This window comes from Amphibalanus amphitrite, unplaced genomic scaffold (genome assembly GCF_019059575.1).
Source record: "Amphibalanus amphitrite isolate SeventyFive unplaced genomic scaffold, NRLGWU_Aamphi_draft 000008F_arrow, whole genome shotgun sequence".
In the NCBI taxonomy this organism is placed as follows: domain Eukaryota; kingdom Metazoa; phylum Arthropoda; class Thecostraca; order Balanomorpha; family Balanidae; genus Amphibalanus; species Amphibalanus amphitrite.
The window spans coordinates 2,370,897-2,387,418 of record NW_024881504.1 but is presented as its reverse complement, the minus strand read 5'-3'; the positions used below and the strand labels follow the sequence as shown (position 1 = coordinate 2,387,418).

The following is a 16,522-nucleotide window of genomic DNA, read 5'->3' as shown; positions in this document are numbered from 1 at the left end:
TAGAGCATTGGTGGGGCTATCTAACAGCATGTGCAGATCGGAGAGCGGCACAGTGATTTCATTTGACGTGCACGAAGCATGAAGGGTGTCTTTATAAGTTGGAAAATGTGATTTTTAACATTTTCCGTGATTTTTCTTCCTGCTCAAAGACCGATAACTGACAACTTTCAATCGGTTACGGGTGGGTTGACTTTTCCAATTTTCAATTTTGCCCGTCGAAATTCGCCGCAACATTGACACGGGTGTGGTTTCGGTCCAATATCCCACCAGCCAGGCAACCGATCGGGAGAGGACCTACATCTGCATGTCAACAACTTGGCCACTGGATGTAATAAATGAACCACACGCAGGTAACGGCCACGGATGAGTGCTAACATCCACGGTGATACTGTGCCGCACAATCACTGTTTTTTATCTTTCATCAATAGATGGCAGGACAGAAGAGCGCCTGCAGTTATACTGTGCCGCAGCACCTCTTTCGCGTTTATGGAACAAGTCGTCACTGACGATGTCGCTCGTCAGCATGACTATTTCATACATTGTCTACTGCGCACACTCGAGGTCCACGCGCCCCTTCGCCGCTTCAGAATCAGGAACCCGGACGCGCCGCCCGTGTCAGACGGAACCCGCCGTATCATGGCCCGCCGGCGGGCGAGACGAGACGGCGTACCGCGAACTAAACTGCCAGGCGCGTGCGGCCATCCAGCGCGACTCGAGGGAGGACGTCAGACGCCGGATCTCTGAGGCGGGACGATCGGCCATGTTCCGTTGCGTGCGGGACATTATAAGCGGAATGGCCGCCGGCCACAAACTACCGGATGTGGCCCCTGACGCCTTGAATGCGTTTTTTACGGAGATCGGTGTAAAAACGGCCCAATCTGTTACTGTCGCGCGTCCTCCCGATTTCCGTGAGCTGCCTGTTCGACTCCTCCGTGTCTCCACCGCTCAGTTCCGTGTGAGACCTGCCACTATGGGAGAGCTGCGTGCTACCCCAGCCAGCAAATCGGAGCTTTCCCCGTACGGGGAAGGCCTATGGCGAGCTTGGGGCAGGCTCGGGGAAACCCCAACCGTTCTCTTGGGGAAAACGGAGCGTTCGCTTGGGATTTGAGACACTTTGTACGGGGAACTTTGTGCGGGATTCGTACGGGGAAACGGTATAACTGCCCAAGCGTTCCCCAAACGTCCCCCAGGCTACCCCCGCGCCGACTATGGTTAAAACCCGTTGTTACCGACCTTATAAGGTCCGACCTTATAAGGTCGGTTCCCCGTACGGGGTTATCGAACATTTTCCCCAAGAAGATCCTGTGCGAGCCCCGCACATTCCCCCACCCGGCTATACGGGTTTATACTTGCTGGAGACCTTCCCCGATCGGGGAAACCGTGATTTTCCCCTAACGTTCCCAGACCTTTTCCCCGCGCGAGCCCCGGCCGTTCCCCGACTTGGCAATGGCCCCACTGCCTTGTCTGCTTTTTTCCCCGTACGGAGAAGCCAGTAATAAACCGCACTGGGAAACAAATCGGGTCCCATTAAAATTGACAATGACTATTTATTTTGTCTGTAAACATACAAATATTTGTATAAACATACTTGTTTACATACAAACAAAATTGTCCACTTGTTTCCCCGCAATAGAGAAACGATAAAACCACACAGGAAAATAATTAGAAACAATCCATTTGGCCATGCCTGTTTATTTCCAGACTTTCAGGACGCTTCAACGACTAGATCAATACACAACAGTCGGCAAAGCATGGTATGTGTCTGTACCACCACAGCCTATACTATTTTTATGTGGAGTCCTTCATTTGATGAAAGGTTAACATGCTTGATAATTGATATACTCGTTACAAATCAAGACAAACACTAAAAAAGTTATTATTCACTTAAAATACATTGTGAACGCTTAGCAGGTGGCAAACATTACAGCAGCAGCGCAGCAGTGACAAACAACAGGTGACGAACACGAGCACTGGTAACCGGTCTAACCCCAGTTCTAACACGTCGAACCCCAGTTGATCCTCTGCAGTAGGAGTCTGTTCAGCAGATTGAGAACGACGGCTTTTCTGTAGTCTCCCTACAGCTGGTCCGGCCTTCCGTTCAGTAGTGCCCTGGATCCACAACTCGAGTCTTCCTTCTGGCTGTTTCAGACACATCTCAGCGGTCAGCTGCCGCTGAGAGCCACCTTGCTATGATCCATGTCCCAGCGCATCTCCAGGAATTCTGCGGCTGTGGACAAAAACAAAAAATGTGCACTTGTAGGTATATCAATCAGGTTTTACAGTTAGCTACTACATGAAATGTCCTTTTATGGAAACTTCAGCTTACGCTAAATCATGTTGAATGCCATTTTATGAAATTACACTTATTTATAGCTTTTTCCCACGAAAAGTGCTTAAAAATGAATGTGATATACTTTGAATAGTTAATTAAAAGAGGAAATAAATATTCAATAATTAAATTTGTACTTCTAAACATTTCTCATTCCAGGAAAGTCATTAGGTAATAAATGTTTTACGTCTATATTACGCCTTACGAAGTTCCTCGCGAAAGCACTTGACAGATAAATGAACGCCGTTTGACAATTAAAATCGGTTGCTAGTTTATCAAGATAACAATGAAGTTCCTTTCACAGAGCTGTCTAGTAGAGCTGCTGAAACAGGCTCTTTCCGAAGACAAAAAAAAAATGGAATGCGAAAGCCTATTCAAATACATGTATTTATTACAATCGCGTCAATCGTTCGCACATCCCTGTAAGCGATCGTGATTTCATGTATTTAATTAATGGGCTCTCGCATGAGATTTTCTGGCTGTAGAAAGAGTGTGTCTCAGCCTTTAGACTTGGGTGAAGGACAGGTTGTTCAACAGCTCTAAGCTAACCCCCACCCCCATAAACTGCTTACCAGCTTCGCCTGGAAGTCGCTCTTCGGTTGCTCATGCGAGCAATTACGCATTAACTCCACGCCGGGTTCATACTGCTGGTGTGGGTTCTGCCAAGTCCGTCGGAAGCCTTCCGGTCGTAACCGGCAGACGTCCCTCTAGAACAGAAGCAGATAAAGCATTAGGCTGATGACATTATATTGTCCGGGCAATTTAAGGATAATCTCAGACGGAGGTTGATGACCTCAGTCATTTTTACGTCATATTCTGCATACCCTAGACAGTGATCAAGATATTGTGTGTATCGGAAGCTTTGTCTTTTACAATAAATTTGAGTTAGTATCATCGTCATTTTATATCTATCATGATTCGTTACAATTAAGTGCTTTAGTTCATTACCAACACAGCATATCTTCCTCGTCGATCTGCGTCCTCCGTTGTTGCCGAGTCCAGCTTCTCACGCACTGACCCCAGCGGTAGATCACGACTTTGGGCTCAGGTCAGTCAAGCGGTCACCACATCTCGCCGTTCACCGTCTTCGTTCACAGCTCTGTAGTGTCACCGCACTCTTCAGTGCCAACCATTGTCTGACCTGGAGCGGTACCTAGCCCACGGCTTGCTCACACAACCGCGCGGCGCAGTGACTCTGGACCGACTTCCCCCGTTCGTCCCGTCTGACGCGTCAGCACGGCCCCATTCACGATGACAGATGGCGACAGGAGACGCCCCTCAACCAGATGTGCGGACGGAACCGACGCACTGTGGGGACTTTGTCCATCCTAGCACGACTTAATTCATATCGCACCCTACGCTACTTTTACTCGCTTTATTTCGCCGTCAAATGGTTGGGCTAATGGTTACTGATCCCAGACAACATGGTTGGCTCCCTTGTTGCATCCATCCCTCCCCCCACCCCTCCCCATAGACTTAGCGCCAAGTCGTCTTCGGCTAGCAATGCATCGTGGGCGTGGAAGTGTTCAAGAAGTGGAATGAAGCTACAATTGTTTTTAGAAATAGGTATTTGCTCGTGCTTAGCCCAATAATCAAAAGACATTTCGGACTTAACCTTGTGAAGCCTTGCACTTGAAGGGGAGGGGGTCGAACAGATCCTCCTCCTCGGTTTTTCGCAACTTACTCAAGCAAAGCGTGGTGGAACGCGACGAAACTTTTTATACCTTGGAGTTGGTCAATTTTATACATGAACTGAAAAGTTCATGACCTTGACTTTCATAAGGTTTGACATATGACCTGTTTCTCCCGACCAGGTTAGGCTGCTATCGATTTGGCGCATGTGAGCGCACATTATCGGCGCTTGTTGTGGTTGCTAACGCTCCAACATATGAAATGCTGTTTGTTCCTGGCATTTTTAAGGTCATGTGAAGGTTAGGTCGAGGTCATTTAGCTTAGATGACCTTAGTTAACCTTTCCGAGTAAACATTTTTCTAGATGAGTGCTTGAAGATAATTTCGAATTTAACACCCGTTAAAACCTTTATTAAGACGTTTTGGTGCTTACGTAACCTGTTACGGAGCCATTAGTAGTGATTGACACCTGCCTATTATGGATAGGCGGCAGGGCATCTAATCGTCGGGCCTAGCATGACCCGACCTTGCATGAAAAAGATCATCATTGATCAAAACTAACATGAAATTCGTGATCACCACCCCCAAAACCTACACCCCACTTTACGAAGTTATATCAGTTTTCGATTTGCCTACATCAAAGCTCTATAACTGAAGCTTCATAAGGTGAACATTGACTGTAGGAGCCAGTAATGTAGACGCAGCGTTGCAACAGCGTTGTTGTTTTATCCAAAAACAATATTTGGCGATGCCAAATAACAACGTCAACATGGTATCACCCCCTCCCTCCCTCTTCCCAACCCCTACTGACCGGAAACCCCCCAGGCGCTGTGCCGCGGTCGGGTAACCCGCCGCGGCGCAGCCCGGCGGGGCGTAAGAAACCACGCGTCACCGTCTGCTTTGACGTCTCATAGTGACTGGTTTAGGCAAATTTCGGCAAAAAATGAGAGTTGCCCCCGATGCAGAAATTATTGGAGAACATTTTGATATGTGTTTCCACGCGTACCACTCCGTATCAAACTTTGTAGGGTAACAGTTTGCTGATTCAACTCCCGGAATCAAAAACATTTTAACATTTTTAGTATTTCCTTCAAAAATGATACTATTGGTTGATGTTTGGAAATTTTCGTGTATACCATCATCTTCCTCATTAAACACAGATAATGAAAACATATCGCAACTTTAAGCTGCTGTTCAGGAAAACGAGTGAGCGGGCGTTTCATTGTCATGTGTTTTTTCGCTATATCCGGGAAGCAGGATGCTGGTCAGCGCAATGCTACACTTTGAGAGGTGTTTTGAGGTGTAAGCAATCGTTTTTGAAAGGATTTAAGGTCGGGTATGGATGCACTGGGCAATTCTACGTGAAATGGATGACAAAAAAGTGGATATCAAAATACTCGTATTTGCCACTTATGTCGTGCTACGATGGCATAAGTCCCCACGGTGCGACGGCGGCCGGCCGTTGCTACCCCTCCCTCCCCTCCCCTCGCTGCGTTGAGGCGACACTTCTAAGTCGTAAGCAGTGTGTTGTTGAAATTTTGATGCTTTTGTAATTTCAATGCGATGAGTGATGACAGAAGAAAGAAAACGTAATGTTTATGCCACAGCAGTGCGAGAAGAAACATAGATCCTGAAAGTTGTCAAAGTTGTGTTTACCTCATGAAATAAGGGCACCAACGTTCGTTCAAAGTAATGGCGTATGCGTGTCCTCATCCACACGGCTTAGCAGGCCCCGTAAACCAAGACGGCTTTTCCTCTCTTTTAGGTCGAAAATTACATAGATCCAATGTCTACAATCAAATGTCTGCGAATAACCGTTTTCATGATAGGTAACTGGTACACAATTGGTAGACATTTGGTCCAGATACGGTGCCGATTTGATAAAATTATCAGACATTATTTTCGATTAAAACACTGAAATAAATAGGTACCTATATGATATGAAGATATGAAAAAGAGATTTGGTGCAAATTTGGTCACTGTTTGATGCATTCGCCAGATCACCTGTCATGAAAACGATTATAAAAAATCGTTATGTCGTTATATTTTTATTTATTATATCTCCCTTCAATCGATGCATGAGCCTATAGCTCTAGAACTGCTCCTTAGACTGCTTTTAACATTCCCAAGATTCAATTTTTCTTTATTGAATATTACATGCTGGAAGTCGATCTCAAGACGTCCTACTGGCGGTTGGGATTCGTCTGGGGATTAAGTGTAAAATCCCGAGCGGGGAATTTCAACAGTTCCCCTACTTTTCCCCAATCAAACTGTTCTAGAAAATGGGTCGGGGATAACGCACCCTTCCCCGTACGGGGAATCTGATCTTTTACCCGACCGAACCCCAACAGTGGAGTTTGATTGGGGAATGCTGCTCTTTCCCCGTACGGGGATCGGTGTGATTTCCCCATGTCTTTTGAACACATTACCGATACAGTCGGGGAAGGGATGGGGAACACGGACCGTTCCCCGATCCGATAGGGGAATTGTACGTTCTCCCCAAGCTTTCCCCAACACTGTCCCCGCACTTTCCCCAACCGAATTGCTGGCTGGGACGGTACTGTGCATGACCGGCAGCGGGGCGTGTGATGCAGACGGGATTACGATGAATTTTTTGAAATCCTGCTTTGACGCGATAGCACATGTGATCCTTTGCGTAACTAACACTAGTTTGGTCACCAGTACAGTACCTACGCCGTGGAAGTCTCCGTGATACAGCCCATTTACAAGTCAGTCGGTGCTCTCACCGACCCATCTAGTTTTCGCCCTATATCGCTTGTGCCCTGTCTCTCAAAGATCATAGAACGGCTAGTTCACGAACAGTTGTACTCTTTCTTCGTCAACAACTGCCTTCTTGCTCCCGCCCAACATGGCTTTCGCCGAAACTATTCTACCGAAACGGCACTTATTCAAATTACCGATCGCATCCATCAGGCCATGGATCAGGGTCATATCTGTCTTCTTGTCTTGTTAGACCTGAGTAAATGTTTTGATGTGAATCACGCCAAACTGCTTCAAAAACTTGAACTTTATGGAGTGAACACTGAGTGGTTCCAAAGTTACCTTTCGGATCATTTTCAATTCGTTCGGATGAGGTCGCCACAGAACGAACAGGTGACCTCCAAACCGATGAGAAACCCGATTGGAGTGTACCAAGGTACCTCGCTCGGACCTTTGTTGTACACCGTGTACTCGAACGACATCAGTTTGTACGTAGAGAGCGAGGTGACCATCGTTCAATACGCTGATGATACTTAACTCAGCTCCTCGTTACGGGCAGAAAAAGTGACATCGCATCACTGGTTCATCGCATGGAGTGTGCACTAAACACCCTGCATCGCTGGTTTATGCAAAATTCCTTGAAACTGAACTCCAGCAAGACGCAGCTTATATTTTTGGGTACGCGCCAAATGTTGCGAAGTGTTCCGCCTGTTACCCTTACCGTGAGCGGCAGTACCATCCACGAGAGTGATCGCGTCAAAAACTTGGGCGTGGTGATGGACCGCACGCTGTCTTATGAGTACCATATAGATCAGCTTGTCGGACGATGCACTGGTCTTCTTATAGGTCTTAGTCATGCCAGATATAGACTACCGAAAGAGACTCTTATCACTATTGTCAACGCATTGGTTCTGTCAACCGTGAGATATTGTATCAGTGTCTATGGTACTGCGGTCGCCAAAAACATGTCTCGTGTTCAAAAGGTGATTAACTTCGGCGCACGAGTTATCACGGGGCGGCGCAAGCATGACCGCGTGAGTGACGCACTCATAACTCTCACCTGGCTCCCGGCTCGTGAACTGGTGACCTACCACACTCTGTGCCTACTCAAGCGCATGTTGGTGACCGGCGCTCATCGGGATATCGCCGAGCAGCTCTCCACAGTAGGAGAGGGGAGAGAGCGCAACACACGGCAGGACGCAGACCTCGCTCTTCCACGGATAAGGTCCGAGTCCGGCCGAAGGAGATTTTTGTACCGTGCTGTGTCGGCTTTCAATGCCCTGCCTCTCGCTGTCAGGGAGCAACCACCGGCAGGCGCGCACACAGGATTTTTGAATGGGGGGGGGGGGGCACGACCTTCGAACTGGGCCCCCCATGCCGAAGGGCCCCCCCCCCCCAAAAAAAAAAAATACGGCCCACGGGGCTATATTTCGGTTGGTTTGAAGCTTGAGCAATTGATTTGTCAATGCATGGTAAAACAATTATTTCGGTACCAGCTTAACCCGCGCCCCACTGGGGTCTTTCTATAACGCGCCCCACTGGGGGGGGGGGGGGTGGGTGGATTTCGGCCACTTAATTTTGGTGGTGCCCTATTTTCAGTTTTTTTTATTTTCTTTATTTTTGGTTAGTCATGTGATGACTGGTGCCCCTGCTAGGCCGCTGGTGCCCCTGGAAAGACTGCGGTTCCGACCTACCCTGCCCCCTGACAAGCCTACGGTGGGCCCTGACATGACTTAGGTGCCCATGGGCCCTGACAGGCCTGCGGTGCCCCTGACAGGCGTGTGGTGTCCTTGCTAGGCCTGTGGTGTCCCTGGGCCTTGGCAGGTCTGTGGTGGCCCTGGCGAGCCTGTTGTGTCCCTGTTAGAACGCAGGTGCCCTTGACAGGTTTGTGGTGCCCCTGACAATCCTAAAGTGCCAACGACAGGCTTGTGGAGCCCTTGACAGGCTCATGGTGCCCTTGCGAGGCCGGTGGTTCCCCTGCAAAGCCGATAGTGCCCCTGGCAGGCCTCTGGTGCCCCTGGCAGGTCTGTGGTGCCCCTGGAAGACCTGTAGTGCTTTTGCTAGGCCGATGGTGCTCCTGTCAGGCCTGTGGTGCCACTGACAGGTAGGATAAATGGAATTTATCAAACGACAATAAGGAAGAGACAAACACATAGGTACTTGAGGATCAGCTTAACCCGCGCACCGACGGGGGTCCGCGCCAACTTAGAACCGACGGGGGGGGGCGGTCATACCACCCCCCCTGAGATCTCGAGAACGAAGCAAGATAGCGACAAGCGGTAAACGGCATGGGGTACGCACGGACAAGGTCTACAATTTTTACAAAGGTCATTTTCGGGTCAGGTCAAAGATGACGTCACAGGGGTCAAAAAAGTCAAAATGGCGGCGCTAGATATGGTGAGAGTCTTTCTCGAAAAACTTTCGAATTAGCCAAGCTAGGAATAAACTAAGGGCATCATCGTGATCCTCTCGTCAATCCGCGTCGAATCATATATATGTTGACCTCGAAAGGTCAAGGGCAAAGGTTGACCTTAGGTCACGTGACCTCGAGGTCATCATGTATATCATTCGATGCGCCTTGACGAGCTGAACACAATGAGACCATCCACGCGGCTGTGTCTTGTTCCTGTAAGGAGTTATTGGCAAAAAACCTTTGGTGACCTTTGATGACGTCACATGACCTTACAGCTGCCCAACAGCAAAACAGGCCTCAAGGTAGGGAGGGTTGATCGTATATGAAGTCATGTATGGTATATGGCGCCATTCCGACGCGTTTTAGTGGGAAAAACAGGGAGTTGATTTTTCCCCATTGACTTATAATGGGGAGGTTGAGAAATTGACCTGACCTTAGGTCATCGATATCAAAACTCCGAGATATACAAATTGTAGCTACCAATGACCTAATAACATCCTGCGACTTTCAAAGGCCTCCGCCATCTACTGTAGCTCTGACACGGGGACAAAGTTGCAAACAGGTGACTTGAGGTTGGGTCATTCGAAGTGACCTGGTGACCTGACCTTAAAAGTTAGGAGGTTCAAACTTGCACACCATGTGTAAAATTGATGAGAGAATAGTCATATCAAATTTCGCGGCGCTACGCGCCGCGGTTTTCCCGCTATTCACGAAAAACCTCAGGGGGGGGGGGGCGGATAACCGCCCCCCCCCCGTCGGTGCGCGGGTTAACCCTCGCCGGCACAGGCCATTTGAGTCCTTCGACGGCACAAGGGGGGTTGGTACGACCCCCCCTCGCGTTTGGCCCCTGATGGAGCTAGAGCTTCGCGGAAAAAACGAGCGTGTTGTACGTCACGAGAGGAAGCTAATGATACCCAATTTTAAGGTCCTAGGTCATAGGTTGACCTTCCAGGTCAGGTCAATGACCCAAAAATCGGGAATATCGGGACCTGTTAGAAAGTCGTAAAGTGTGGCTGCTAAGTGGTTTTCCGGGGTGCTGATCACGAATATCGTGTAAGTTTTAATCATAGATGATGTCGTGAAGCGTTTAGACCAGGTTGGGTAAGGTCAGGTCAGGTCAACCGGTAGGGGTCGTGACGGGTATTCGTAGTACCTCTCATCCGCCTCTGACAGCTTCGTAACATTTTACGAAGGCACAAAACTACTTCGTAAATGTTCAAATGGTTGCTAAATTCGAATCCAGCTCCAAAAACTAGCCTAGAAACATGTAAAACTCGAAAAAGTGAACCGAGGTCACCAAAGGTCAATGACCTTACCTGACCTTCAGGTGACCTTGACACCCACCCTAATGCATGGGGGCAGCATCAAATCACATGTTTGAACGTTTGAAACCACGAAAAGCTTGCAAACGCGTTTTTTTGATTTCTTTCGTGTTAGTTTTGATCACAGATAATGTCTTTAACCCGCGCCCTGCTGGGGGTCCTGGATTTCCACATGTGCGTGATGTTGGCGTCGGATTCGGATTCGTATTCAGCGTCGAGTACCGAATCACTTGAAAACGTCATATCTGGTCAATTCGGGGACGGGGAGCACGAATATGACATTAATTTTGCCCTAGCAGGTATCCCTTATCCCTTAATCGTCCCTTAAATGACGGGGCGCGCCAAAAGTGCCTCAGGGGCTCTTCCGATCGCGAAAATAATGGTCCCAGGCGATTCCCCGGGTCGATATCTAGCCGCACCACCACTAACTTCACACGTGCCTCATATCCCTTATCCCTTAATCGTCCCTTAAATGACGGGGCGCGCCAAAAGTGCCTCAGGGGTTCTTCCGATCGCGAAAATAATGGTCCCAGGCAATTCCCCGGGTCGATATCTAGCCGCACCACCACTAACTTCACACGTGCCTCACATCCCTCATCCCTTAATCGTCCCTTAAACGACGGGGCGCGCCAAAAGTGCCTCAGGGGTTCTTCTGATCGCGAAAATAATGGTCCCAGGCGATTCCCCGGGTCGATATCTAGCCGCACCACCACTAACTTCACACGTGCCTCATATCCCTCATCCCTTAATCGTCCCTTAAATGACGGGGCGCGCAAAAAGTGCCTCAGGGGTTCTTCTGATCGCGAAAATAATGGTCCCAGGCGATTCCCCGGGTCGATATCTAGCCGCACCACCACTAACTTCACACGTGCCTCATATCCCTCATCCCTTAATCGTCCCTTAAACGACGGGGCGCGCCAAAAGTGCCTCAGGGGTTCTTCTGATCGCGAAAATAATGGTCCCAGGCGATTCCCCGGGTCGATATCTAGCCGCACCACCACTAACTTCACACGTGCCTCATATCCCTCATCCCTTAATCGTCCCTTAAATGACGGGGCGCGCCAAAAGTGCCTCAGGGGTTCTTCCGATCGCGAAAAGAATGGTCCCAGGCGATTCCCCGGGTCGATATCTAGCCGCACCACCACTAACTTCACACGTGCCTCATATCCCTTATCCCTTAATCGTCCCTTAAATGACGGGGCGCGCCAAAAGTGCCTCAGGGGTTCTTCTGATCGCGAAAATAATGGTCCCAGGCGATTCCCCGGGTCGATATCTAGCCGCACCACCACTAACTTCACACGTGCCTCATATCCCTTATCCCTTAATCGTCCCTTAAATGACGGGGCGCGCCAAAAGTGCCTCAGGGGTTCTTCCGATCGCGAAAATAATGGTCCCAGGCAATTCCCCGGGTCGATATCTAGCCGCACCACCACTAACTTCACACGTGCCTCACATCCCTCATCCCTTAATCGTCCCTTAAATGACGGGGCGCGCCAAAAGTGCCTCAGGGGTTCTTCCGATCGCGAAAAGAATGGTCCCAAGCGATTCCCCGGGTCGATATCTAGCCGCACCACTACTAACTTCGCACGTGCCTCATATCCCTTATCCCTTAATCGTCCCTTAAATGACGGGGCGCGCCAAAAGTGCCTCAGGGGTTCTTCTGATCGCTAGTTAGTGAAGTTAGTGGTGGTGCGGCTAGATATCGACCCGGGGAATCGCCTGGGACCATTATTTTCGCGATCAGAAGAACCCCTGAGGCACTTTTGGCGCGCCCCGTCGATTAAGGGACGATTAAGGGATGAGGGATGTGAGGCACGTGTGAAGTTAGTGGTGGTGCGGCTAGATATCGACCCGGGGAATTGCCTGGGACCATTATTTTCGCGATCGGAAGAACCCCTGAGGCACTTTTGGCGCGCCCCGTCATTTAAGGGACGATTAAGGGATAAGGGATATGAGGCACGTGTGAAATTAGTGGTGGTGCGGCTAGATATCGACCCGGGGAATCGCCTGGGACCATTCTTTTCGCGATCGGAAGAGCCCCTGAGGCACTTTTGGCGCGCCCCGTCGTTTAAGGGACGATTAAGGGATAAGGGATATGAGGCACGTGTGAAGTTAGTGGTGGTGCGGCTAGATATCGACCCGGGAATCGCCTGGGACCATTATTTTCGCGATCAGAAGAACCCCTGAGGCACTTTTTGCGCGCCCCGTCATTTAAGGGACGATTAAGGGATGAGGGATATGAGGCACGTGTGAAGTTAGTGGTGGTGCGGCTAGATATCGACCCGGGGAATCGCCTGGGACCATTCTTTTCGCGATCGGAAGAACCCCTGAGGCACTTTTGGCGCGCCCCGTCGTTTAAGGGACGATTAAGGGATGAGGGATGTGAGGCACGTGTGAAGTTAGTGGTGGTGCGGCTAGATATCGACCCGGGGAATTGCCTGGGACCATTATTTTCGCGATCGGAAGAACCCCTGAGGCACTTTTGGCGCGCCCCGTCATTTAAGGGACGATTAAGGGATAAGGGATATGAGGCACGTGTGAAGTTAGTGGTGGTGCGGCTAGATATCGACCCGGGGAATCGCCTGGGACCATTCTTTTCGCGATCGGAAGAACCCCTGAGGCACTTTTGGCGCGCCCCGTCGTTTAAGGGACGATTAAGGGATAAGGGATATGAGGCACGTGTGAAGTTAGTGGTGGTGCGGCTAGATATCGACCCGGGGAATCGCCTGGGACCATTATTTTCGCGATCAGAAGAACCCCTGAGGCACTTTTTGCGCGCCCCGTCGTTTAAGGGACGATTAAGGGATGAGGGATATGAGGCACGTGTGAAGTTAGTGGTGGTGCGGCTAGATATCGACCCGGGGAATTGCCTGGGACCATTATTTTCGCGATCGGAAGAACCCCTGAGGCACTTTTGGCGCGCCCCGTCATTTAAGGGACGATTAAGGGATAAGGGATATGAGGCACGTGTGAAGTTAGTGGTGGTGCGGCTAGATATCGACCCGGGGAATCGCCTGGGACCATTATTTTCGTGATCGGAAGAGCCCCTGAGGCACTTTTGGCGCGCCCCGTCGTTTAAGGGACGATTAAGGGATAAGGGATACCTGCTAGGGCAAAATTAATGTCATATTCGTGCTCCCCGTCCCCGAATTGACCAGATATGACGTTTTCAAGTGATTCGGTACTCGACGCTGAATACGAATCCGAATCCGACGCCAACTTCACGCACATGATTTCCACGCCCTGCTGGGGGGGGGGGTGTTTGAACACCCCCCCTTGTAACTCGGCTCCTGGGCCACGTAGCGATACGCAGAAGGCGGCGTTCGAAAGAGCGTCAAAAATAATGACGAAATCACTTCGGTCAATTTTTTGGTCAGGTCAAAGGTCAGGTCACCAGAGGTCATAGAAGGCAAAATTTCGCCGATTTCCAGGTCGAATGTCGAAAATTTCCAAGAAGCCAACGCATAACTCGGGAACCAATAGAGCTACAGCGCCGCGGAAAAGCGCATTCGATAGCCCTATTAACGCCCTTTCTGAGTAATTCTCTCAGATTTGACCTAACATCAACGGTTTTGCCTGCAGGGGGCAAAAACTGCAAAAATAGCCGATTTTTTCGGAAATAGTTTTTCTGCAATAACTTTTGACCCAAGCCTTGCACGAGCTTACTTTTACCGGCATCGTGTTCCTCTCGTCAAGACGCATCGAATGAACTGTAACTTGACCTTGAAAGGTCAACTTGAAAATTTGACCTCAGGTCAAGGTCATGACCTGACCGGAAAGGGTCATGTTGCATATCAGTCGATCCGTATCGTCGAGCTGAACACATCTAAGGCATTTTCATCGCTCTAGCATGCCTCTATCAAAAGTTATTTGCGAAAAACTGTTAGATACCATTCGTGACCTAAGATGACCTCAGGGCATAAACAAGGGTCACGGACACCATTTTCATGTTCTGTGTGTCTAAACCACTTGTAATTCGGTGTTTGGGAGTGTTTATAATGTCTTTCGTCCAAAAGAGGCGCATTTCAATTTTCTCCCATTGACTTATAATGGGGAGGTCGCAAAATTGACCTGACCTTAGGTCATCGATATCAAAATTCTGAGATATACATTTTGTACATACTATTGCTTTTAGCAATCGCTGAAAGTTTCAAAGCGATCGGTCACTCGGTGTAGCTATGACAGACATTGAAACTTTTTATGAGGTGAGGTCACTTCAAGTGACCTGGTGACCTGACCTTGAATGACCTTGGTCTGAAATTTTCACAACATGTGTAGAATTGATGTATGATAAGGTGTACCAAAAACGGCGGCGCTCCGCGCCGCCGTTTTTGAGATATTCGCGAAAAACCACAAGGGGGGGTGTTCAAACACCCCCCCCAGCAGGGCGCGGGTTAAGCATTTAGACCAGGTCGGGTCAGGTCAGGTCAGGTCAACAAGTAGGCGTCGTGACGGGTATTCGTAGTACGTGTCGACCGCCTCTGACAGCTTCGTAACATGTTACGAAGGCACCAAAACTACTTCGTAAATGTTCAAATGTTTGCTAAATTCGAATTCAGCTCCAAAAACTAGCCTAGAAGCATGTAAAACTCGAAAAAGTGAACTGAGGTCACCCGAGGTCACCAAAGGTCAATGACCTGACCTGACCTTCAAGTGACCTTGAAACCCACCCTAATGCATGGGAGCAACATCAAATGACATGTTTGAACGTTTGAAACCACGAAAAGCTTGCAAACGCGCGGCTAATGCGAGCCGACATACGCGGAATTGCGATTCCGGCCAAACATGGTCTCGGAAAAGAGGTCACAGGTCAACGGTCATTTGGGTCAGGGTCATGAAATTTTCAGGGTAGGTGTAAAGTTGATTAATTCGAAGGTACTGAAAGTTTCGTCGCGATCGGCCGCTTTTTACGCGAGTTATTCGCGAAAAACCATGGGGGGATCCATCCGACCCCTCCCCCCCTACACATGCGAGGGTTTAAGCCTGGTATGGATCATATGCCATACTACCATAGATGCTACCATACATAGATGCCATAGATGCTATAGGGCTATCAAAGATGCCGACGTGGGTCCAAGCTGGCATTAGCCCTCAGAGCTCGGTATCGAGGGCTCAGAAGTCGGCGGGGCCCATCAGAGACCAATGTAGTTCGCAAAAAAAAAAAAATCCTAGCGTGCTGGCCATCGACATAACTGGCTCGGCATGCAAATTCCTTAGACGAGGCAATGCCACTCAAACAAACGCTCAACACCGAGAAGTGTGATTATTACTGTCTGATGGGGCAATATGAGGTGGCTACAAACTAATATAAAAGCATGGGTCGGACGGCCAACTATTTTTTAGTTAAAATAAAATATTCATGGTGCCAGGGCTGTGATGAAAAATAAGTGGTCTTAATCCGGTGAGAAAACAGGAATTGGGGGTACCCGGTTTGGCTCCTTCAGTCTCTGGCCCCCACAGTGAAAATTCCTTAGACGAGGCCCTGCGTCAATGAATACCGTTTAATATTCCAGCTTTTTCAATCATCAAAGTGGACCCAAACACTGTCATCCTTCCGGCCGGAGTCGGTACCATCGAGATGGCGGAGCTGCGGAGCTCACGGGAGACTGTGGAGCGGATGTCAGTTTCCGCCGCCGACCTCCCGCGACTGAAGGGGCAGCTCCTGGAGGGCCTTAATCACCTCAATGTCAGAGGTGAGATACCACGGATCACACACGTAATGCCGGTTTCATGGACAGTGCATATACAAATGGACAGGAAGACGGCAAATAGACGAACCGCTCGGATTCAGCCAGCATCCTGTTGCGTTCTTTGTGAATATGATATGGTGAAAGGGCTGCAATTCATGCACTTGAATATCTATAGGTAGTGCGTGAATTTGGTGCATGCATGGGTTATTAGTGAGCAATCATTCCAATGAGGAATGTTTCCATTGAAACCATGCTGTGAATGATATAAATAGATTCAATCGACCTATTTGATCTGCTTTTATGCTTGTTTCTGGTTATAGAATTTTACCATGCCGAAGCGTAGTACGTGTCCTTACGAATTTGCTTTGAATAACTATGTCGCATATTCCCATGTCGTCGATATTCACATAGTTATT

General features: G+C 49.1%; 1 protein-coding gene and 1 long non-coding RNA gene across 2 annotated transcripts in view; one reads left to right on the top strand and one right to left on the bottom strand.

The window, feature by feature from the left end:
- The window catches only part of LOC122379601, a 58,243-nt gene that overhangs the window by 39,572 nt on the left and 2,149 nt on the right, over positions 1-16,522 (top strand). The window contains exon 3 of the mRNA XM_043361935.1: positions 15,930-16,109. Within this exon, the coding sequence (XP_043217870.1) occupies positions 15,930-16,109 (180 nt within the window). The remainder of the gene's footprint in view (positions 1-15,929; positions 16,110-16,522) is intronic.
- LOC122379442 lies at positions 2,020-3,569 on the bottom strand. Its single transcript, XR_006256186.1, has 3 exons — positions 3,278-3,569; positions 2,902-3,036; positions 2,020-2,227 (listed from the first exon to the last, which is right to left on the bottom strand). It is a non-coding gene; the product is annotated as an uncharacterized LOC122379442 (long non-coding RNA).